The sequence below is a fragment of the Silene latifolia genome, chromosome 2 (genome assembly GCF_048544455.1).
Source record: "Silene latifolia isolate original U9 population chromosome 2, ASM4854445v1, whole genome shotgun sequence".
NCBI lineage: Eukaryota > Viridiplantae > Streptophyta > Magnoliopsida > Caryophyllales > Caryophyllaceae > Silene > Silene latifolia.
Genome location: NC_133527.1, coordinates 90578414 through 90603060, shown reverse-complemented (window position 1 = coordinate 90603060; position 24647 = coordinate 90578414). Strand labels below are relative to the sequence as shown.

The following is a 24647-nucleotide window of genomic DNA, read 5'->3' as shown; positions in this document are numbered from 1 at the left end:
CGGTTCACGGAAATGAAAATGGTGTAATCTCTATCACAAAGAATAATCGGCTCCTTGACAGATTCTACATCTGCACGACTGTGTCTAGTCGTGCAGAAATAATTAGACATCACAAAAGACAAGAACGATAATTTTTAAAGCAAAGAGAAGAAGAATATGAAATTGAGGAACAGTCTGGGGATGAGGGTTATTATGACTCCGACTGTTAGATTAGTTTAGAAATATGTTGTGTTATCTTGTGTTTATTGTTATTAGGTATTATCTTGTGTTTTTTTTTTTCAGTATGAGCCTTAGTAGGCTTTACCATTTTGAAAGCCTGAAATGGCTTTTGTAAATATTTTTCTAATATTAATGAAATAATATTATGACTATTTCTTTGTTTAATGTCATTAGCATTCAATACATTAAATATATGCTATATCAAAATAGACAACAATAGTTCCTATGAACATTAGCAGTAAAATAAATGTTCCTTTAAAGGCATGATTGTAACACCCCAGTTTATAAAAGAAGTCCTCGTCAAGACATTCCCTAATAAAACGGACTGTTACCATCTCGGTTTCCCGAGGTAGTGAATAACAAATTAAACTCCAAGGCAATTTATGTAAAATTTTAACTTAATTATTACAATTACTCTTTTCAACTCAAATTACAAGAATTGACATAAATAAAAGTGAAAGTCTTCTAGATGATGATCTAGCTACTAAGTCGTCTGATCCAGTGTCTCACGCCCATTAAGCTCCCGTCCTATCTCTTAAACCTGTCAAGTCTGCTCGCCAATATTTGGGTCGTCACAGGTGTTCACGAATACACAGGGTCAACCGCGAGGTTGAGTAGGGAAAACAATGAAACAATAAAATATGATATGCATGATACTCCGCCACCTCCATCTCCATCTCAACTCAATCACACACATACCCGGAACGCCCAGCCATACCGATCCCCGGCAGACTATCAATCGACCGTCGTCGATATACCAGCTCAACAGCTGAGGTTATCCAGGGCAGGTCCTGCAGAACCCGCCTGGGCCTTATCACAACATCACGTCGTATCACGATCTCATCACCACCACACCGTCCTCCAACTCCAATGCATATGAATGCTTAAAAGAAATTGATGCAACACAATATATATATAAATCAATGAACTGATGAACCATAAAATCATGCCAGTTACCCGATGTTGTGATATCATACTCAATACGATCAAATCAGTCAATCACCTTTCCGAATATAAATGATAATGTAAATCAACAACCAGAAATCAAGTCAACACAATTCGATCAATGACGATAATAGGACAAGTGTATTTCCCTACCTCAAGTGCCAGCAAATCCAATTAAGCAGTTAAGCAGTCCAGAAATAAAGCAATGAATTTGATTATCGATCCTTCACGAATCCGTCACCTAAAACAATTATAATATTTATAATTACTAACTACTAAGTATAGCAATCTCCCAAAATAGAAACTTTCCTGATAAAATAACTTTCCACTTTAACCAGTCCCGACTCAAAATCCATCTCTAATTATTTTAATCAACTCGGGAATTAAATTAAATAAATTATTTAATTGACTCGGGAATAATTTATTCAAATGACTCGGGAATTAAATTAAATAACTAATGTGATAATAAAATATTAAACGAATTGAACGTTTTAAGAAAACCCGAATCAAACATGAAACAATTCAACAACCCGATTTAAAACCCGTCTTTAATCATTTTAATTAAATAATCTCGGAATTAAATTAATTAATTAAACATGTGACCCATTATCGAAATATAACGATTAAATTATGAAAACCCGTCTTTAAATAACTCGGAAGTTAATTTAACTACTAAACACGATAATTTAAATAATAAAGCGAATCAAACCCGACTACACACGCACCCCCTTCAACTCGATACAACTCCCTCCAACAACCACCCCCACCCGACCACCGGGCTTGACACTGTGTCCGGCCTGGTCACCTCCGGCCACCACCAACGTGGTCGACCCACGCCGGTGGTCTGAACCACCACCATCAATACCCCATGTCTCGCTACTCTGCCGCCTCAACAGGCCATTTCTGGCTCGGTTTCCACCACGACACACCCCCTGCCACCTCGCCTATCCACCACCCTTGACACCACCGTCGCATGACGAATCTGACACACGTGGCACCACCGTTTCGACCTCCCCCAAGTCCACGGTGGCGCCACCCACGACTACCCATCTAAAAACCCACCTGCAAACATCTAAAACCCGCTGCTACCCTCCCCTGTCGATGCCGCCATTAACTGCCACTAACACCACCTAACACCGCCATAACCACCACCATTTCACTCGCCTCTCACCACACTACCCATATACCACGACAACCACCACCCTTAATACCTCCCTAAGACACGCAACAACCCCCAAAAACCCGACACTAATACGAAAAACAGAGGAGATGGGTGAATGCTTACCTTTTTCCGCCACCACACAGCCACCATGGCCACCCCCGACCGTCGACAAAGGCCTCTAGATCTTCCCTGTAGCACCATCAACACCAAGCTCACTCTCTTTCTCTCTCTATTTGCGTGAATCTGAGATTTGGGGTTGATGAAGGAGGGAGGCGGGTTGAGGGCGTGAGAAATGAGGGAGGCTGGTTGGTTAGGGTATTTAGGGTTAGGGTTAGGGTTAGGGTTAAATGGGTTGGACGGCTAATGGGCCAGCTCAATGGGTCAGCTCACATTTCGAATATCATATACAACCCGTCTTAATTTAACTTACGATAGCTTAATGTAATTATCGACTCAACAATTAACCCGATATAATTAGTAATATAAAATGTATAATAATTAATATATAATAATATCCATTTAATTTATTATATAAAATCCATTTAATTTATTATATAAAATACGGGGTATTACAGTCTTCCCCCCTTAAAATGAACTTCGTCCCGAAGTTCGCTCCCGTACCCAAACCTCAAAAGGGTATTGCATATTGTACTTACGGACATCACGAATTTCTAACACGGTTAACACCCACTTGACACATCAATTAAACTTGACAAACACGGAATGTTACATTCTGCCCTCCTAAAAATAAACTTCGTCCCGAAGTTTTAGCTCTTCTTTACTTAACCCAATTAACTACAACTAATAACTACATGCGAACACAGATATATGACAACTATATAATTATCTGAGAACACCGTCATCTTCCATCTAAATTCTGATCTCAAACTCAAGTAACTCAATAATCATGGTCGCACTGGACCGCAAATGTAACTCGGCACAAAGGCCCCACAACTCATAACTCAATACCAGTAGTTTAACTTATACTCTCCTTTTACGTCTCAACCAACTAACAGAAGTAGTAACAAAACATATAGAACTCATTTGCATAGGTACCCCACAACTAAACGTCAACTTGGTCAACTATAACTTACAAACAAGTGCAAATTAAGCATCAAGATTTTACAATCCTCCCCAACTAGAAACATGGTTACGTCCTCGTAACTTTCATTATTATAACTACAGTTCTCAAACCACTGCTAACAACTGAAAGAGGCTACCGTTACCAGTAAAATCATTAGTAATTATTCATTTGACCAAAAATTGTAATCTCATACCTTAGAACATAGGGGAATAATCCTCCTAAGAAAGAATTAGGGTCAAAACTTAATAAATCGATTTATGAAAATTTATAACCTAATAGGTCCAGTCTGACTTTCCTTTACTTAATTGTACAGATCTAGGTCAAGACACAGAATCCTCAATAAAATGAAGACAACCTGATTCGACATTCGTAACTAACCACAACCCACCAATTCGCTACATGAATGAACAACATGACTAAATTAATCCACTACTTGTGACTCCGTTCTAATTTCATTACTCCAAACTTAGCAACTATCATGAAACCATTCAACCAGACACTAGCTGGAAATCTCCTTCCGAATTTATACTCATATGACCAAAATTTAACTTTATTTTCACAAACTTTTACTTTCTTACTGGCTGGTGAATAATTTTCTTAACATAATCTTATAACAGGGCCGTCGTAGGATCCATTTACAGCTTACTACGAAACTCAAAAGCAGATAAACTTAATTCAATTCCTTTAAACAAAACAAGCTTAGGTGTCGACTCATATATCGAAATTTATAGGTTCATCTTATTCATTTCTGTCCTAACTTTATTAATGAACGATTATTACCTTAATCATCAGGATTTTAGTTGCACTTCTTTGCTCAATTATATTCACGGCTCAATTAAACGTAACTATAACAACTATCCTTTAAACCGACACGTATCATGTGAATCATCAAAGGTTATCCCATTATAATATTGCCAACATAGTTATCATAAACAAACCTTATTAAAATATAATTGATAGTGATGACTCGAGAATATAGACATGCTAAATGTTGTGCTACATCAAACAGTTTCCTCTATATCATGCCCATACAATTGTAAGAATCACTTTAGCATTTTATGACGATATAATGATGAATATATCCACTAAGAATTAGCAACACTGTTTATTATCATGTTATAGGTTTTGGGTTCAATTGAAATAATTTAATACAATGAAAGTAATAAGTATGACTTTAGGCACACAACTCATATGAAAGACATTAGAACTCAGATGACACCCTACACGTGTGAATATTTAGACATACTCATTACTACCATCCATGTGTAAACTTTTAAGCATAATTATTATAATTTTCATGCGAGTATATTAGAAAAATCAAATTAACTTTTAACGTCATCAACCTACACGAATATGACAATATGGTTTTATATTTATATATATATCCGACCACTATGCAATTTTGATGAATACGCCAAAGATATTACAACATGCCAAACATATATAAAATATGCAAACACTGGACTCGTATAAAATATTTCACCATTGATTAAGAATCAATTTAAGCTATTTAATTTTACTCATACTATCATGCCAACAAGGTTATCAACTAAGTTTTAATTTTATCGCTTGTTAAAATACATAACTACTGAACATGCGTGCTACTACCGTTATATAAAATATTATAAATTCACATTATTAAAGTTCATGAATTAACCAAACAATTGTATGAAATTTTATCATCGAATGCACCTTTTAAATGTTTTGATTCACGTTGCAACTTCCAAAGATCACGAATAAGTAACCGTTCGATTAAAACTTGATTCATATTACTTTTACAAAACACGGAGAGTTAAAAACACAGGGAAAAAGAATTAGGTTTAAAGCACAAGAATTCCATTTTTAAAAGAATTTTGTAATTCAATTGATCAAGACAAACATGTGACAGTAATTGGTCTGAAACTTGGGTCAGTTTGCAAAACTTATTATTTAATATTGAGACATCAAGATTTTTCGTGGCTTAACAATTTGAAAACACATGTGAATTTTATGATCGGTGGAGTTGGAATTATGCGAGAATTATTAACACAATTTAAATGAGGATTTTCTTTTATAGAATCGTGGGTCAAACATCACTGCACAAGAACTTCCTAACCACAGCTCACTAAAGTATTTATTATTCCTTATTCGTATATCAAATAAGTATGAAACCAACGCTAAATGAATACTAACTCACGAGTCTATCTCTCATAAAATTTTCATCGATACGCAATAAACAGAAAAGAAATGGTAGTAAGGTCAATTAAAGGGTAACACCAACCAGAACAAGTTTTATCACTAAGTTATTCGTTTTCTATGTTCCAAACTCTTACGACTATACTACCGGTACTAATACATACCAACTTAGATCTCACACTGTACTTACGTAAACTTATACCCCATAGAATCCCTTCGCATCTCGATCTACTCATTACATCTAAATCACGATTGTGATGACTAAAGGTATGAAATTCTATCGTGTTTCTTATTACTATCACAAGACTATACTAACATGGCTTTGGGATCACATAACCGCATATTATTCAGTCCTAGTAGTGCTATCAACACATCATTCATACAAATTACTTACCGTAGCGTTGTCCTGCATAATGGTTAGATTATATGGTCTCAAGGCATACATCAACTCAATTAAGCAATAATCAATGCATCAATCAGTTAATACTTTAGGCAACGATATTTGAATTTCTGTTCATCCTCAAGCAACCATTCTACCCTTTCTCTCGTATACACTCATGGTTTCCGGTTCAACTGAGAGGACCACAGGTTCGGTGTGAGGGGGCCCCTAACTCATACCTTACCTTAGTGTGCTCCTAACAGTTCTATCCCGAGGTTCATTTTATTTAGACTCTTCCTATGTTCATTGGGCTCATTGGTTTAGGCCTGAGGATCGTTCGCTCTGATACCACTTTGTAACACCCCAGTTTATAAAAGAAGTCCTCGTCAAGACATTCCCTAATAAAACGGACTGTTACCATCTCGGTTTCCCGAGGTAGTGAATAACAAATTAAACTCCAAGGCAATTTATGTAAAATTTTAACTTAATTATTACAATTACTCTTTTCAACTCAAATTACAAGAATTGACATAGATAAAAGTGAAAGTCTTCTAGATGATGATCTAGCTACTAAGTCGTCTGATCCAGTGTCTCACGCCCATTAAGCTCCCGTCCTATCTCTTAAACTGTCAAGTCGCTCGCCAATATTTGGGTCGTCACGGTGTTCACGAATACACAGTGGTCAACCGCGAGGTTGAGTAGGGAAAACAATGAAACAATAAAATATGATATGCATGATACTCCGCCACCTCCATCTCCATCTCAACTCAATCACACACATACCGGGAACGCCTTGACCATACCGATCCCCTAAGAGACTATCAATCGACCGTCGTCGATATACCACTCAACGGTGAGGTTATCCGGGCAGGTCTGCAGAACCCGCCCTGGGCCTTATCACAACATCACGTCGTATCACGATCTCATCACCACCACACCGTCCTCCAACTCCAATGCATATGAATGCTTAAAAGAAATTGATGCAACACAATATATATATAAATCAATGAACTGATGAACCATAAAATCATGCCAGTTACCCGATGTTGTGATATCATACTCAATACGATCAAATCAGTCAATCACCTTTCCGAATATAAATGATAATGTAAATCAACAACCAGAAATCAAGTCAACACAATTCGATCAATGACGATAATAGGACAAGTGTATTTCCCTACCTCAAGTGCAAAGCAAATCCAATTAAGCGAGTTAAGCGAGTCCAGAAATAAAGCAATGAATTTGATTATCGATCCTTCACGAATCCGTCACCTAAAACAATTATAATATTTATAATTACTAACTACTAAGTATAGCAATCTCCCAAAATAGAAACTTTCCTGATAAAATAACTTTCCACTTTAACCAGTCCCGACTCAAAATCCATCTCTAATTATTTTAATCAACTCGGGAATTAAATTAAATAAATTATTTAATTGACTCGGGAATAATTTATTCAAATGACTCGGGAATTAAATTAAATAACTAATGTGATAATAAAATATTAAACGAATTGAACGTTTTAAGAAAACCCGAATCAAACATGAAACAATTCAACAACCCGATTTAAAACCCGTCTTTAATCATTTTAATTAAATAATCTCGGAATTAAATTAATTAATTAAACATGTGACCCATTATCGAAATATAACGATTAAATTATGAAAACCCTTCTTTAAATAACTCGGAAGTTAATTTAACTACTAAACACGATAATTTAAATAATAAAGCGAATCAAACCCGACTACACACGCACCCCCTTCAACTCGATACAACTCCCTCCAACAACCACCAGCCCTCACCGCCGACCACCAGGCCTGACACCAGGTCTGGCCTGGTCACCTCCGGCCACCACCAACGTGGTCGACCCACGCCGGTGGTCTGAACCACCACCATCAATACCCCATGTCTGCTACTCTGCCGCCTCAACAGGCCATTTCTGGCTCGGTTTCCACCACGACACACCCCCTGCCACCTCGCCTATCCACCACCCTTGACACCACCGTCGCATGACGAATCTGACACACGTGGCACCACCGTTTCGACCTCCCCCAAGTCCACGGTGGCGCCACCCACGACTACCCATCTAAAAACCCACCTGCAAACATCTAAAACCCGCTGCTACCCTCCCCTGTCGATGCCGCCATTAACTGCCACTAACACCACCTAACACCGCCATAACCACCACCATTTCACTCGCCTCTCACCACACTACCCATATACCACGACAACCACCACCCTTAATACCTCCCTAAGACACGCAACAACCCCCAAAAACCCGACACTAATACGAAAAACAGAGGAGATGGGTGAATGCTTACCTTTTTCCGCCACCACACAGCCACCATGGCCACCCCCGACCGTCGACAAAGGCCTCTAGATCTTCCCTGTAGCACCATCAACACCAAGCTCACTCTCTTTCTCTCTCTATTTGCGTGAATCTGAGATTTGGGGTTGATGAAGGAGGGAGGCGGGTTGAGGGCGTGAGAAATGAGGGAGGCTGGTTGGTTAGGGTATTTAGGGTTAGGGTTAGGGTTAGGGTTAAATGGGCTGGACGGCTAATGGGCCAGCTCAATGGGTCAGCTCACATTTCGAATATCATATACAACCCGTCTTAATTTAACTTACGATAGCTTAATGTAATTATCGACTCAACAATTAACCCGATATAATTAGTAATATAAAATGTATAATAATTAATATATAATAATATCCATTTAATTTATTATATAAAATCCATTTAATTTATTATATAAAATACGGGGTATTACAATGATAATGGACATTCGCAGGAATACATTATATATGAACCTTTATTTCAACGAAATAAATTGCCAATCTTTGTAGAGCATATTAGAATTGGATTACTGCATTATTGATGCAATAATATTTAATATACTTACTTACTTAACTACTGTTGAAGCAGACAATGAGTACAAGTGATGCAACTACGTCTTCTTCTACAAATAACAGCTTTAAAACACCAAGGACAAGAATTGAAACATTAAATGGACTCCAGTACATTCCATTCTGTCCAGAGGAAAAGAAACCTAAAGTAAGACAAGTATTCGAAACGCTAGAATCAGCAGAGTTATTCTATAAAGAATATGGTACAATCTGTGGGTTTACGCCAAGACTTACAACGACAAAAAGGATTAAAGGCAATGAGTTACCAAACAGTTTTGCATTAAGGAATGTTGTCTGCAATAGGCAAGGTGTAAAGGAAAGTAGGAAAAGGAAGAGGACTGATACTGATACTGCTGAGAATGATGCAGAATCTGATGTGACAGACGTAAGCCGTGTGAGGCCGATTACAAGAATTGACTGTCGTGCATTAGTGCAGTTTAAATACCAAGAAAATGGAACTTATATTGTTACCAGATTCGATGAAGCGCATAACCATCCACTTGCTACGCCTGAATCTACAATATTCTTGAAAGGAAACCGAAAAATGACAGAAGTACAGAAGCAATTTGTCACAAAGGTAAAGGTGCTAAAACTAGGTGGTGTGAAAGCCTATAGAGGTTGGAAGGAGCTGTGTGGAGTTAACGACAACATTGGGGCTACTGAGGTTGATTTCAAAAACTTTGTCAGGGACATAAAAACCTACATTAGTAATTTTGATGCGCAAATGTTTGTTGAAAATCTTATTGGGAGAAAAGACACATGCAGTTCATTTTACTTTGATTTTATAGTAGATGAAAACAAGTGCCTGGCTGGAGTGTTTTGGGCAGATCCGATCTGCATAAAGAACTACATGTTGTTCGGTGAGGTTTTATCAACAGATGCTATATATGTAACAAACAAGTACGATATGGTGTGTGTGCCTTTCACAGGAGTTGATCACCACAAAGGTGCATAACGTTTGGAGCTGGGTTGATAGGTGATGAAAGTATTGAGTGTTATACATGGCTGTTCAAGACATTTTTGGAAGCAATGGGCGGGTGCCAACCGAGAATTATAATTACTGATCAGGACAAATCAATGAAGTCGGTAGTCTCGGAAGTGTTTAAGGAGTCAACACACAGACTGTGCATGTGGCACATAATGAAGAAACTAAGAGAAAAAGTCAGTTATCAAATGTTTTAAGATGAGGATTTTAAGACCAGGCTCAATAGGAGTGTTTGGAACAACCAACTTGAGCCTGATGAGTTCGAAGAACAATGGGGGAAGATAATGATTGATTATCAACTTGTAGAACACGAGTGGTTTTCAGATTTGTACGATCTCAGGGAACGGTGGATCCGTGCCTATTTTAAAGATGTTTCAATGTCTGGCTTGATGAGGGTTACTTCTAGGTTTGAGAGTGAAAACAGTTTCTTTGACAGGTTCCTCACACCTCATTTGACCCTTGTTGAGTTTTGGGTGTGCTATGAGAGTACCTTGGAAGTACAAAGACACAAGCAGTCCAAATTGAACAGTGACAACAAACACTCTAAAATCCCACGGAAAACAAAGTCAAACCTTGAAGTCCATGCTTCTGAAATGTACTCGCACAACATTTTTTCACACTTCCAAACAGAATTGGTTGCAGCTTTGTCTGATTGCCGTTTTAAAGATGTGGAGAAGATTGATGAGACAAAAATATATATTCTAACAGACTTGCAGATGCCAAATAAGTCATGGAAGGTAGCATATTCACCAGATAACATGGAGATTACTTGTTCCTGTTCTAGGTTTCAGAGAATGGGCTTGTTGTGCAGGCACTGCCTTTGGATTCTACACAACCAAGATTTTCAGAAAATACCAGAATAGTACATAATGCAAAGATGGACAAAAGCTGTAATGAGTAAACCTGTCTTTGATAAAGATGGCAAACTGATAGATGTCTCTCAAAAGTTTTCTGACCGAAAAAGTTTGAGTACTAAGCTGTGGCAAGAGGTTTATTCTTGTGTCAGCGTAGCTGAGTGTGATGATAACGACATGAAGCTTTTGATTGAAAAACTGAGAGATATTAGATTGGATATGATTAGTAATAGAAGTGTACCAGCAAAGAAGAAAGACAAGATGAAAGAAATAGAAAAGTACGTGGGCTGCAAAATACCTCAGAAGTTGGTGATTCATGTTCCTAAAAAATCTAAAAACAAGGGTAGGACCAAGGGCAAGAGAATTGAATCACAAATGTTAAAAGCCCTAAAGATGAGAGGAAAAAAGAAGAGGTACTGCAAAACATGTGGCCGCCAAGGACACAACTCTAGGACTTGCAAAGAAACAAACCATCTGACAGGTATGTATAATTTGGTTTCTTGTTAAAGCATATTACATTAATGTTAAATAATTATTAAATTATACAAGCATAGCGTATAGTGTTTACCTTCCAAAATCATCAATCTTATATGGACGCACATAAGCTCTTTGTGCAATGAACATTATGGTTGTTCTGAAGGCACAGATGAGAATTTCAGCAATGTATATTTGGTTAACATTAATTCTATTATCAATTTAGTTGTTCATTTTGGCCATTTTCTCCTTATAAAATCTGATATTTAATTTACATTTTGTTGCATATTCACCAAATACTGCCATGAAGATGAAGACGATGAAGGATATGAATCTGATGATGTGGAGGACGACGATGAAGAAGATGAATCTGATAACGAAGTGGAAGGTGCAAATTTTTGATTCAAGGATAGACATCCATAATATACACTACGAGAACATTCTTAAAGGCTTGTATGCACAATTCGATTTTACTGCCAAAGTACATTACTCTTATAGGGAAAGTATATTACATTTGTATTAAATGATCATTATTGTTGTTCTGCAAGGAACATTCTTAAAGGCTTGTATGTACATTACTCTTATAGCAAAAGTACATTACTCTTATAGCCAAAGTATATTACATTTGTATTAAAGGAACATTATTGTTGTTCTGCAAGGAACATTCTTAAAGGCTTGTATGTACATTACTCTTATAGCCAAAGTACATTACTCTTATAGCCAAAGTATATTACATTTGTATTAAAGGATCATTATTGTTGTTCTGCAAGGAACAATCTTAAAGGCTTGTATGTACATTACTCTTATAGCCAAAGTACATTACTCTTATAGCCAAAGTATATTACATTTGCATTAAAGGATCACTATTGTTGTTCTGCAAGGACCATTTTTAAAGGCTTGTATGTACATTACTCTTATAGCCAAAGTATATTACATTTGTATTAAAGGTTCATTATTGTTGTTCTGCAGGAACATCATCAACCTGATTGGAATTGTTTTCCCAGAGTACAATAATTTTAAGGCGTTTTTCACAATAAACATTATTGTTGTTCTGCAAGAACATAATAAACTTTATTGAAATTTGTTTCCGGAATATAACACTCTCTTGAATTAAAATTTTTTCAAACTTCAGGTTGTACGATTCGCAACTTCCTCAATATAAGTTACATTACTCACACACATGTCAGAAACGAAACTATAAAAAGTTTTTACAGCTTCAATTCAGCATCTTCCTCATCTTCATCGTCATATTCTTCCCATGGCAGTGGGTTTGAACGGAAATCCATTGCCTTCTTTAGTACAGCATCAAAACATACATTGCCTTCTGTTGAAATCATATATGAAATGTATTTCTTCCGCAGAATCAGTAGGGGAGCATCCTAGCAAAATAAAGAAAACAAGGGGTTAGAACATGTACAAATGTGCACTGAATTATGTATTAAAAATAATTGTATTACTTCTGAAACTCACATCACCTTTTTTAAGCCCAAAGGTCCAATTTAGATTACCCTTAAATGTCTCCATATGTCTCATAACGTAAACACCACAATCAGTCTTGTTAGTGTTGTTTCCCCACTTCATCTTTGCAAGAATAGGCTGCAGTTTTTTAATGCGATCAACTTTTACCTTTGAAACACCGATGTCTTTCAAGTATTCTGCTAGAACATTACGCTGGCGGAGAAGGGGGGCAAGAAAACATTAGGACACTAATAATTATGAGGTACAATATCACAAAAATAAGAAAATTAAGACAGACACAAAATTTTTGGGGAAGGTACACTCTATGTAAAGTCATTGTAGTGTTGTTAAGCAAAAGAGAGCATAGAATCTTACAAAAGACAGTGGTCTATCGTGGAAAAATTCTTCTGGTTTTCCGTCACGATGCACATTATCAATGATGATGAACTTATACTTGTTGCTGTCAATGACTAGTAAATGGTAATGCCTTTTATATATAACTGGGAAGAAGAACTGTAGATTTTAAAAGATTTAATTAGGCAACAAGCAAATTAAATATAACATGCAGAAAGAGTGTATATTGTCAATGCTAACCAAATCAATTCTATCTGGTTTAACCGAGAATTGGGTAAACTCTTCTTTCATTATATCCTTAATCATGATAAAATTTTCAACAGTGTCCAGTTCTCCATGAAACATCATCTGTATCCAAGACAAGTAAAGTTTTTGATGTTAATCAAGGGAAAAAATATTACAAAATTTACTTGTTGAAATAAGTCTATATAAATATTTGACTTACACACACAACTGTGGTGAAAAAAAATCGATAAGGCTCGGAAGAGTTTCTTCTAGATTCCTTGGCATTCAAAAATTTTGCCCAACAATAGATCACATCACTCGTTAAATATTTAGATTGTCGTAGCGTTGCCATTTCAATACGCCGAAGAGAAATTTCACCCACATGCACAAGAAGTTCCCTGGTTCAGGACTACCAGTGTTAACTCAAAACAGGATACAGAACATTTTAAATTTAAATATTGTACATTAGTAGAGATATATATATATATACCTGGCTAAATCGGTATGTTTTCCTCTACTATACGACACATAATCAGCAATGCAATTCTGAAACTCAGTAAGAGGAGTAATAATGCATGTATCTGTGCTTAGTAAATTATGATTTGCAAGGATGCTCAGAGACTCTGGTTGACTTCTTTCATGTTCATGAAAATTTTCATTGTTGATCACTTCGGCCTTGGTAGTGTCACCTTAGTCAAGCAGATTATGCTCATTTATACTCTTGTCGTTTGTATTACTCACATCTGTCATGCTCTCATTCTTCTCACAAGCATCATAGCCATCTGGTATAATATTCCCTTCTGTACAACCTACCTCCATTGTTCTCTTGTTAACCCTAACAGTCTCATTGTTGTCAGGGACACCAATATCATCGGTACTCTTCTCTTTCTTTCCAACTACCTCCTCTTCTATCTTCTCATCCCCAAAATTCTCATCACCCTCGTAGAATTCTTCATCAGACGTATCCAGTTTCTTTGGGAAGGGCTTCTCTTGATACTGCTTCACCTTTGTTAAAACGTCATCACAAACAATGTTTCACTTGTATGAAACCATTGTGCAAAGATATTTGATTCTCAATATTTGAAGTCCATCCATCTACAAAAGTTAAAATATCTTGAGGATAGGTAACTTATAAACAAGAATGTGCTTTTAATACTTTAAGAAAGATCATTTAATTAAACCAAAAGTACATTTACAATTATTGGATATAAATTGTTTAGAAACTTACGTTGTTTTTTGTCAACCCACAAGTCCAATACTGACACCCCTTGTACGTTTCCATGTGTTTCATTGTGTTAATACCACAGTCAAAAACATTTTGATGGTTTCTCCAAGGCATTTTCAATACAACAGGCTCCATTGCTCTTACTCTTTCCTTCAAATCACCAATTTCATTGAAATATTCTGCCAAAGCATTACGCTGCATGGAAAAATTCAGATCAAACTGTCTAGAGAGATTGTGCAAAAAATATGACATTGTAAAAGAAAAAATAACCAATGAAAGGCAACTGAACAATTACCATATTCCAAGGTTTATTTCCATAACGAGTTTTTGGGGTTTCATCATGCTGTTGATTATCAAGAATGACAAACTTGTTCTTCTCCATATTGAATACGAACAGGTAAAAATGCTTCTCGGATATTATTGGGAAAAATAACTGTTTTTTATAAGAAAAGATTAGAACATACAACAGACATAAAATTTGTTAGCAGCAGAAAACACCTTGTATTGACTATATATATTGTTTGAGCTAACCATATCAACTTTTGTCACATCAATAATCCCAGCATGATTTAACTCATTTCTAAAATGCCTCTTGAATACTTCCAATTGTCTTTCAAATTTGAATTCTTTCCTTTGCCCTTGAAATGCTTGCTGCACACACAGAACATAATATTCTTCTATTAATATACACTTGTATAACATAAAATTATTGTAATATAGAATGAAATAAAATTTTACATACAAATACGAGGGTTGAAGCAAAGAATCGACGTGGTGCTGAAGATTTTCTTTCAAGTTCATTGAAATTCAAGTAAGCTGACCAACAATCAACCACAGCATCTACTATATACCGAGGTGGTTTTAGAGATGCAAAAAGATATCGGGTACCCACGACATTCTTAAACTCAAAGAGCTTCTCACTGGTTCAGACGTTACACAAAACAAGTCAGTTAATTACACATATGTACATTATCTTTATTAATAATGCACATAATACCCAAACGAAATGTACAGAATGATTAAATAAAAGAAACATAATGAGTAGAATAAAATATACCTAGCAAGAACAGTGCCTTTTCTCTTGGTGTAGTAGACGTACTCAGCAATACAGTGCTGAAACTTAGATGGCTCTGTACATGGGTAAGTGTCTCCTCTTAGTAAATCAAGTTCAGTACTAATATCTAATCTTGGATTGGGATTGTTTGCCTTGGGTTCTTCACTATAATCTTTAGATAACATGCTACGTACAAGGGTATTTATAAGATTATCCGTATTGGCTACTTCCTCATTCTCCACGTCACTATCAACATAAATATGGTTCGAATCATTTTGTACATTCTTGTCATCATCTTTCTTGTTGTCTTCAATCCCATTTTCACACTCCCCTTCTGACACCTCTTTCTTCTTGTCACACTCGCCTTCTGACACCTCTTTCTTCTTGTCTTCATTCCCATTTTCAACCTTGTTATGTTCATTCACATTGTAAAGTAATTCACCTTCTTTTCTCAATGCACAAGGCTTCTGGAGTAGTTGAAATGTATAAAATTAAAGAACAATACACTTAAACACCAAGTTAACATAATATAACAAAAAATATGATCAACATATTTACCTTTTTGTATGTATAAAAAATCGGCCTCTTCAATGACATGCTTTCAACCTGAATACTATTTTTTAAAGTTATGTTTACATTATTCAAAGTTTCAACAACCAAAGGATGATTACTAACAGCATTCTCAGCAGCAGGAACAACATCTGGAATATCAGCAACATTAATACCAACAGAACTTTCACTATCAGCGGAGCTGTGCTCATTTGACAAATTGAGTAAACTAAATGCATGATCGCAAAGCATCTGAGCAGTCTTGTTCTCCTTAATTATTGATGCTCCTTTTTCGAACTTAGCCTTAACAGATGATATGTTCTGAGCTAAACTAGTTATACATTTAGCAAGATCAAAAATATACTCCTCCGTGTAGTCCTTTGTTTGATATACAGATTCAACACCTGTATTGTCAACCACCTCCTCCATTGGTGCTTCCAACTTACCATTTCCAAACATACCGCTTTTCATCTCATCCTTCTCTCTCGATGATAACAAACTACTAGTCCAACCTACCAACGTATAATAATCTCTTTCAACTTTTCGTTCCACATGAACAACACGATCAACATAGATGAGCTGCAAAAAAAAAAAAAAAATTAATTACAAGAGAATGAAAACGTACCTTGCAATGTTAAATTCATTTATAAACTTCAAATATATTTTTTGGGACTTTTTACCTCCAAAAACAACAGTGGCCCGCCGAAGTGAGTCTCCTTTTCCACCCACTCAATCTTGCTTTCTTGCAAACTTTTTAACAAAAGGGAACACCAATTGTAATCTTTGATTTCATCGACATTCATCAACGATTTTAAAACATGATGATTAACCAAAGGCTTTTGGGTGTTTCTCATTAGCAAAGAAATAGCAAACACAACAAAGTTAACCTTGAATTCATCACCACCATGATCATGATTTATCAACCAATTCTCAAGCGTTTTGAGTGGAACTTGTCCATCTTTTATACCAAATTGTTGTTTCCATTTGCCATAAAACTCTTGAAACTCTTCTAATTCAGTATAAGTTTTGGATAATTCAACTATTTTAGGGCCTATTGGAAATCCAAATGTTGATCTTACATCAGAAACCTTCAAGTACAACTTCTCACCATCAAGAAGATCGATATAGTTTTGGTATGGGTTAGACTGCTTAATTAACCAGTAACCAAGCTTTAAAGGAATGGAACGAACTCTTAACCAAAACAGCCCACTAAATCCAATCTCTTCTAGCGCGCACCACTGTTCGTATGACAAACGTTCAACTACCTCAACTACTCCTGTAGGAGACATTCTCGTATATGCACTTTTAAACGAAGAGAAATCAAACTTCTGCTTACACTTGGAACCCAATACCATCTTATTACTTACTTTACCCTTTTGAGGACTTTCTTTCTTTGCAGTAACAATTTGTTTACTAACAGAAACAATTTGTTTCTTAACTGCAAGATCATCGTCACTTTCTTCATTTATCTTCTTTGCGAAAGATTGTATAGACTTAGATTTACTGTTAATAGTAGCTGATTTACGCTTTCTTGTAAATGGAGCACACTCATTTTTACCATCAGTAGAACTTTCACTTGGTGGAAAAATAAAAGTAACTTTTCTCCGCTTTTCAGATTTTTTATCTTCCTGCTCCATAGTCTGTAATAATAAAATGAAATTACAAAACAAGTAGAGATAATCAGCAGTTATCTAATTTTAGGAAATGTACATTAATCACAAATATAATGTTCTTTTAGATGATTCAGAACAATTTCTATATTAATAACAAACGGCACATTAATTTAAGCTGAATGTACATTATATTATTACCTTCAATTAAAAACCCAAAAATTCACAAGTAGAGATAATCAGCACTTACCTAATTTTACGAAATGTACATTAATAACAAATATAATGTTCTTTACATATTTCAGAACAGTTCCTATATTAAAAACAAACGACACATTATTTTAAGCTGAATGTATTATATTATTACGTTCAATTGAAAATACGAAATTGACAAGTAGAAATAATCACCAGTTACCTAATTTTAGGAAATGTACATTAGTCACAAAGACAATGTACTTTTAGATGATTCACAAAAATTTCTATATTAAAAACAATACGCACATTAATTTAAACCTGTATGAACAATATATATTATTTCCTTCAATTAAAAATTAAAAATTAACAGAAACTAGAAAGTAAATGTTAAAAGAATACTTCAGAGATATAAAATTGGGGAAGAACAATGCGAATGTGTTTCTAAAGGTAGAAAAAATAATTCATGCCCATTAATCCGAATTAATTTTTAACAGTAAAGCAGTATAAATATCTGAAATCAAAACATCAAAATTATACTGCTATTGAACAATTAAGTGATCTAAATTAAACATTATATTAGAGTTATGATAGAGAAATTGAAAAGAAAATACCTTAGTATAACGGAGGAAATTGGGCGTAACTTCAAAATTATACTGCTGTTGAACAATTCTCCTATGACAACGTCTATACTGGTAATGTAAAACGACTGAGCTAAAAACTGGTTACTACTTTTATTTTTCTACTCCGTTTCTTTTTTCTTGTAGGTAGTTAGTTACTATTGTAATGTAACTGTTAAAAAATAAGGGAAATGATAAATACATTTAATACCCTAAAATAGTTAGTTAGTTAGTTACCTTGAAGCTTGGCCACTGCAGTCCCCGAAAAGGGTGGCTTACATAGTCCATGTGTTGGTGCGAGAATGCATGGACCCGGGGGGATTCAACCCCCTCGTCAACATATAAAGAAAAAACAAAAAAAAAGACACCTGACGGACCGAGTAAATCCTTTTTTTTGTAGGAGGAGGGGAGGGGGGTTAATCCTAAAACGGGACGGGAAAGCGTTTAGAGTTGGATTAAGCGGATCCTTGCTTCTCATTTGAACGTGGCAAGACAAAAAGACACCCTAGAGGGGCTGAGTGAACCTTTTTTTACGGGGACCAGGTATCCTAAAACGGGACGGGAAAGGGTTTAGGGGTTTGATTAGGCGGACCGCTACCGCGGATCCCCCTAATCAAACCCTAAACCCTTTCCCTTGCTTCTCATTCGAAGGCGGCAAGTCAAAAAGACACCCTAGAGGAGACAAGTGAACCTTTTTTTGGGGGCCGGGTATCCTAAAACGGGACGGGAAAGGGTTTAGGGTTTGATTAGGCGGACCGCTACCGCGGATCCCCCTAATCAAACGCTAAACCCTTTCCCTTGCTTCTCATTCGAAGGCGGCAAGACAAAAAGACACCCTAGAGGGGCCGAGTGAACCCTTTTTGGGGGGACCGGGTATCCTAAAACGGGACGGGAAAAGGTTTTTGTGTTTGATTAGGCGGACCACTACCGCGTATCCCCCTAATCAAACCCTAAACTCTTTCCCTTGCTTCTCATTTGAAGACGGCAAGACAAAAAGACACCCTAAAGGGGCCGAGTGAACCCTTTTTGGGGGGACCGGGTATCCTAAAATGGGACGGGAAAGGGTTTAGGGTTTGATTAGGCGGACCGCTACCGCGGATCCCCCTAATCAAACCCTAAACCCTTTCCCTTGCTTCTCATTCGAAGGCGGCAAGACAAAAAGACACCCTAGAGGGGCCGAGTGAACCCTTTTGGGGGACAGGGTATCCTAAACCGGGACGGGGAAAGGGTTTAGGGTTTGATTAGGCAGACCGCATCTGCGGATCCCTCTAATCAAACCCTAAACCCTTTCCCTTGCTTCTTATTTGAAGGCGGCAAGACAAAAAGACACCCTAGAGGGGCCGAGTGAACCCTTTTTGGGGGGACAGGGTATCCTAAAACGGGACGGGAAAAGGTTTAGGGTTTGATTAGGCGGACCGCTACCGCGGATCCCCTAATTAAACCCTAAACCCTTTCCCTTGCTTCTCATTCGAAGGCGGCAAGACAAAAAGACACCCTAGAGGGGCCGAGTGAACCCTTTTTTTGGGGGGGGGGGGGACCGGGTATCCTAAAACGGGACGGGAAAGGGTTTAGGGTTTGATTAGGCGTACCGCTACCGCGGATCCCCCTAATCAAACCCTAAACCCTTTCCCTTGCTTCTCATTCGAAGGCGGTAAGACAAAAAAAACACCCTAGAGGGGCCGAGTGAACCCTTTTTGGGGGACCGGGTATCCTAAAACGGGACGGGAAAGGGTTTTTGGGTTTGATTAGGCGGACCGCTACCGCGGATCCCCCTAATCAAACCCTAAACCCTTTCCCTTGCTTCTCATTCGAAGGCGGCAAGACGAAAAGACACCCTAGAGGGGCCGAGTGAACCCTTTTTGGAGGGACCGGGTATCCTAAAACGGGACAGGAAAGGGTTTAGGGGTTTGATTAGGCGGACCGCTACCGCGGATCCCTCTAATCAAACCCTAAACCCTTTCCCTTGCTTCTTATTTGAAGGCGGCAAGACAAAAAGACACCCTAGAGGGGCCGAGTGAACCCTTTTTGGGGGGACCGGGTATCCTAAAACGGGACGGGAAAAGGTTTTTGTGTTTGATTAGGCGGACCACTACCGCGTATCCCCCTAATAAAACCCTAAACTCTTTCCCTTGCTTCTCATTTGAAGACGGCAAGACAAAAAGACACCCTAAAGGGGCCGAGTGAACCCTTTTTGGGGGGACCGGGTATCCTAAAACGGGACGGGAAAGGGTTTTTGGGTTTGATTAGGCGGACCGCTACCGCGGATCCCCCTAATCAAACCCTAAACCCTTTCCCTTGCTTCTCATTCGAAGGCGGCAAGACAAAAAGACACCCTAGAGGGGCCGAGTGAACCCTTTTTGGGGGGACCGGGTATCCTAAACCGGGACGGGAAAGGGTTTAGGGGTTTGATTAGGCAGACCGCTACCGCGGATCCCTCTAATCAAACCCTAAACCCTTTCCCTTGCTTCTTATTTGAAGGCGGCAAGACAAAAAGACACCCTAGAGGGGCCGAGTGAACCCTTTTTGGGGGGACCGGGTATCCTAAAACGGGACGGGAAAGGGTTTAGGGTTTGATTAGGCGGACCGCTACCGCGGATCCCCCTAATTAAACCCTAAACCCTTTCCCTTGCTTCTCATTCGAAGGCGGCAAGACAAAAAGACACCCTAGAGGGGCCGAGTGAACCCTTTTTTTTGGGGGGGGGGGGGTATCCTAAAACGGGACGGGAAAGGGTTTAGGGTTTGATTAGGCGTACCGCTACCGCGGATCCCCCTAATCAAACCCTAAACCCTTTCCCTTGCTTCTCATTCGAAGGCGGTAAGACAAAAAAAACACCCTAGAGGGGCCGAGTGAACCCTTTTTGGGGGACCGGGTATCCTAAAACGGGACGGGAAAGGGTTTTTGGGTTTGATTAGGCGGACCGCTACCGCGGATCCCCCTAATCAAACCCTAAACCCTTTCCCTTGCTTCTCATTCGAAGGCGGCAAGACGAAAAGACACCCTAGAGGGGCCGAGTGAACCCTTTTTGGGGGGACCGGGTATCCTAAAACGGGACAGGAAAGGGTTTAGGGGTTTGATTAGGCGGACCGCTACCGCGGATCCCCCTAATCAAACCCTAAACCCTTTCCCTTGCTTCTCATTCGAAGGCGGCAAGACAAAAAGACACCCTAGAGGGGCCGAGTGAACCCTTTTGGGGGACGGGATTAAAACTAGGGGGCTGAGTATCCTAAAACGGGACGGTGAGGGATTTATGGTTGGATTAGGCAGACAGCGGTCTGCCTAGTCCAACCTTAAACCCATTCCCTTATTTTAAGAGGATAATCTATGAAATAAATGCCGGTTTAAACCTTTGGTATATCGTTACATAGTAATATGGACATTTGTAAAATGTTGAAGGTACATTATAGTTGATTAGTCTTGTAACTGGCTTTAAATTAGAAAGGGTCAATTTTAAACAGTTAAAGCTTAGGTAGATGATAATAATTTAGATTCAAATAAACATTCATAATAAACTGCTAATATGTTCTGACAATAATACTTAATTAAAACGCATATGTTTCTAAACTTAACCGCATATTATAATTATACATAATTTAACATCAAAGTTCTTAACCCTTTCTGGGTTTACTGCAAACATATGGATGAACACTGCTCTCACCCTCCAGCAAGTCCTCCTTTAGATGTTTCTTATAACCGTCTATTAATTCCATAGCCTTCACGACTGTTGGCCAAGGTATAGTATTTTCACCATCAAGAAGAGCATATGATTCTCGTACAACTGTGACACCGGTGAGAAACTGACGGTCCATGTCAGCCTCTGTGTACTGTTTTTGTCTATTAGCTTAAAGTTGTCGGGCTATGCTATCTCTTTCAGCCGTGATTAACTTCATCTGCGCTTCAGCAATGTCCAGCCTCTGTTGTAGTGACTTTGCATTCACTTCAGCTATGTCCAGTTTCTCGTACAGCCCTTCCTGATGTTCTTCTAATACTTCGTTTTTACCAAGCACCTCAATAAGATATTGATCCAGTGAATCTCTTTCACGTTTCGTTTCAGCGAGATCATACTCAACGTTAGCGAGTTTTTGCTCGATATCCGACATTATTTCCACATTGGTAACAGAACTCATATTCCGGTTCAAGCAAAAAATAAACGTATTTTAAAAAGAGTGACAATAAACTTAAGGCATTATGGGAAGTACCAACTTCAACCATATTTAAGGCCATACTTTAGGGTAAAACAAATTAACGTGGGCTTTCACATTCTATAATCATGCAAAGAGCAAACAATGTTATTGTGAAAACAGATTACAGCAAAAGGTAAAATAATCTTCTCCTGCAAATATTAAGCACATTGCCAGATTGAAATATCTACTATAGTTAATTTTGGCAAAACGTTCGAGCCACAAATGCAGTTTGATTTTCAGACCTGAAACAACTTTTAATTCGTCTGGGGACTATAGTATATATTTCTTTTCACAAGATAAAAAAAACATACTGATTAATCAAATAATACTTATAAATGAAATAATCTGAATGTTATATAGGCTACTATTTACATAAAGATATGCATTTCTTTTGCAGGGATAAAATAATGAACACAAAAAAAAACCACAAACCAGAGCACCTTTTCAAGGGAGTGAAGAGGTTTTCTATATGATTATTCCATAGATTTTGTAATTAGCACACTAGTTTAGACAAGTATTTATAGTGAGTTTTATATTTAAACTTTTTTTGCAACAGTCTTGAATGGCTTTTGTAAGCATTTCTAATATTAATTAAATAGTATTGTGTCGCTTACTATCATTAACATTCAATAAATTTTTTATATATGCTATAGCAAAGTGCACAACAATATTTCCTATGAACATTATCAATAAAATAAATGTTCCTTTAAAGGCATGACAATGGACATTGGCAGGAATATATTATATAGAAACATTTATTTGTATGAAATAAATTACCAGAGCATATTACAATTCCATTACTGCATTATTCTTGCAATAATATTCAATATACTTATTTACATGAAGATATGCATTTCTTTTGCAGGGAAAAAATAATAAGAACAAAAAAAAAAACAGAAATTAGAGTACCTTTTTAAGGCAGTGAAGACGGTTTGTATGATTATTCCTTAGATTTTGTAATTACCACACTAGTTTAGGTAAGTATTTATAGTGAGTTTTATATATAAACTGCTTTGGATAAGAATAGGAGAAGTTACAATTTATGAGTGTAGTATTATTTGACTTTTCACATGCATTAGTTAACAAATGCCATTTGACACATGTCTCATTTAATCAAATAATCATGAATAGTGGTGTCTTTTCACCTGAATTATTTTACAACTTGCATCTGAGAGTGTAATTATTAGATGCATTAATTTATATTATTTAATTTAAATGGTACATTGTTAATGCACGTAATGGACATTGTAAATACAGTGATGGGACAATTCTTTGCATGATGTATCGAAAATTCAAAAATTACAAAAGGTACTACGTCAATATAATGAAATATCATTAACAAATAAGAGAATGTACTTATATTCTTATATTCTGAATGGACATTGAAAATCAACAGTAGGTACAAGGGGTATGAGGTAAATATAAAACTTATAATCAAATGTACCTCAGCTGTTTATATATAGTATTACTCGGTTTGATTTAACAGAATAAAAGCAAGTTCGACCGCTGGTCGGGAAATTGATATTGGGATAGAGTCAAAATCTTCTTCTTCACTGTCTACAACAACAAGATTTTCTAACTCGGGTGCCAAATGATATTGAAACAGGTGCAATGTCCTCCTTGTTAAGAGATTGTCTGTTAAGTAACATAGACACCTTCGGAAAACCACTACATTATCCCTGGTAGTCGTTCTAACCCCAAATGAAATGCTTGTCTGTAATCTGCTTTCATATTCCTCTCTTAACCGGGCTTCCTCATTGTGTAAGATAAACATCTTAGCCCAACACTTGCATCTTTGCTTCCATGTTATGTTTGTCACTTGATTAACTTTTTGAAAGATTTGTAGCATGTAAGTTTCATCTTGTAGTACTGTGTTTTTTGCATAGTTGTCCTCCACCCCTGCAATTATGGCGTCCTTCCCATTGAATAGCCATCCTAGCATTGTCTTCTTTGCGTCAAGATGATGTGCAATGAATTGTTTTCTGTCTTCTCTT

General features: G+C 37.2%; 2 protein-coding genes and 1 long non-coding RNA gene across 3 annotated transcripts; 2 read left to right on the top strand and 1 right to left on the bottom strand.

Moving 5' to 3' along the window:
• Positions 1–509: 509 nt before the first annotated feature.
• Positions 510–2496, bottom strand: LOC141629916 (uncharacterized). The gene is made up of 3 exons (XR_012537384.1): positions 2450–2496; positions 1318–1405; positions 510–769 (listed from the first exon to the last, which is right to left on the bottom strand). It is a non-coding gene; the product is annotated as an uncharacterized LOC141629916 (long non-coding RNA).
• A 6397-nt stretch (positions 2497–8893) lies between these two features.
• On the top strand, positions 8894–9826 carry LOC141641071 (protein FAR1-RELATED SEQUENCE 5-like). Its single transcript, XM_074449748.1, has one exon. It carries the CDS (start codon positions 8894–8896, stop codon positions 9824–9826), a length of 933 nt encoding a protein of 310 aa, XP_074305849.1.
• A 314-nt stretch (positions 9827–10140) lies between these two features.
• LOC141641070 (protein FAR1-RELATED SEQUENCE 5-like) lies at positions 10141–10719 on the top strand. Its single transcript, XM_074449747.1, has one exon. It carries the CDS (start codon positions 10141–10143, stop codon positions 10717–10719), a length of 579 nt encoding a protein of 192 aa, XP_074305848.1.
• Positions 10720–24647: the final 13928 nt, after the last annotated feature.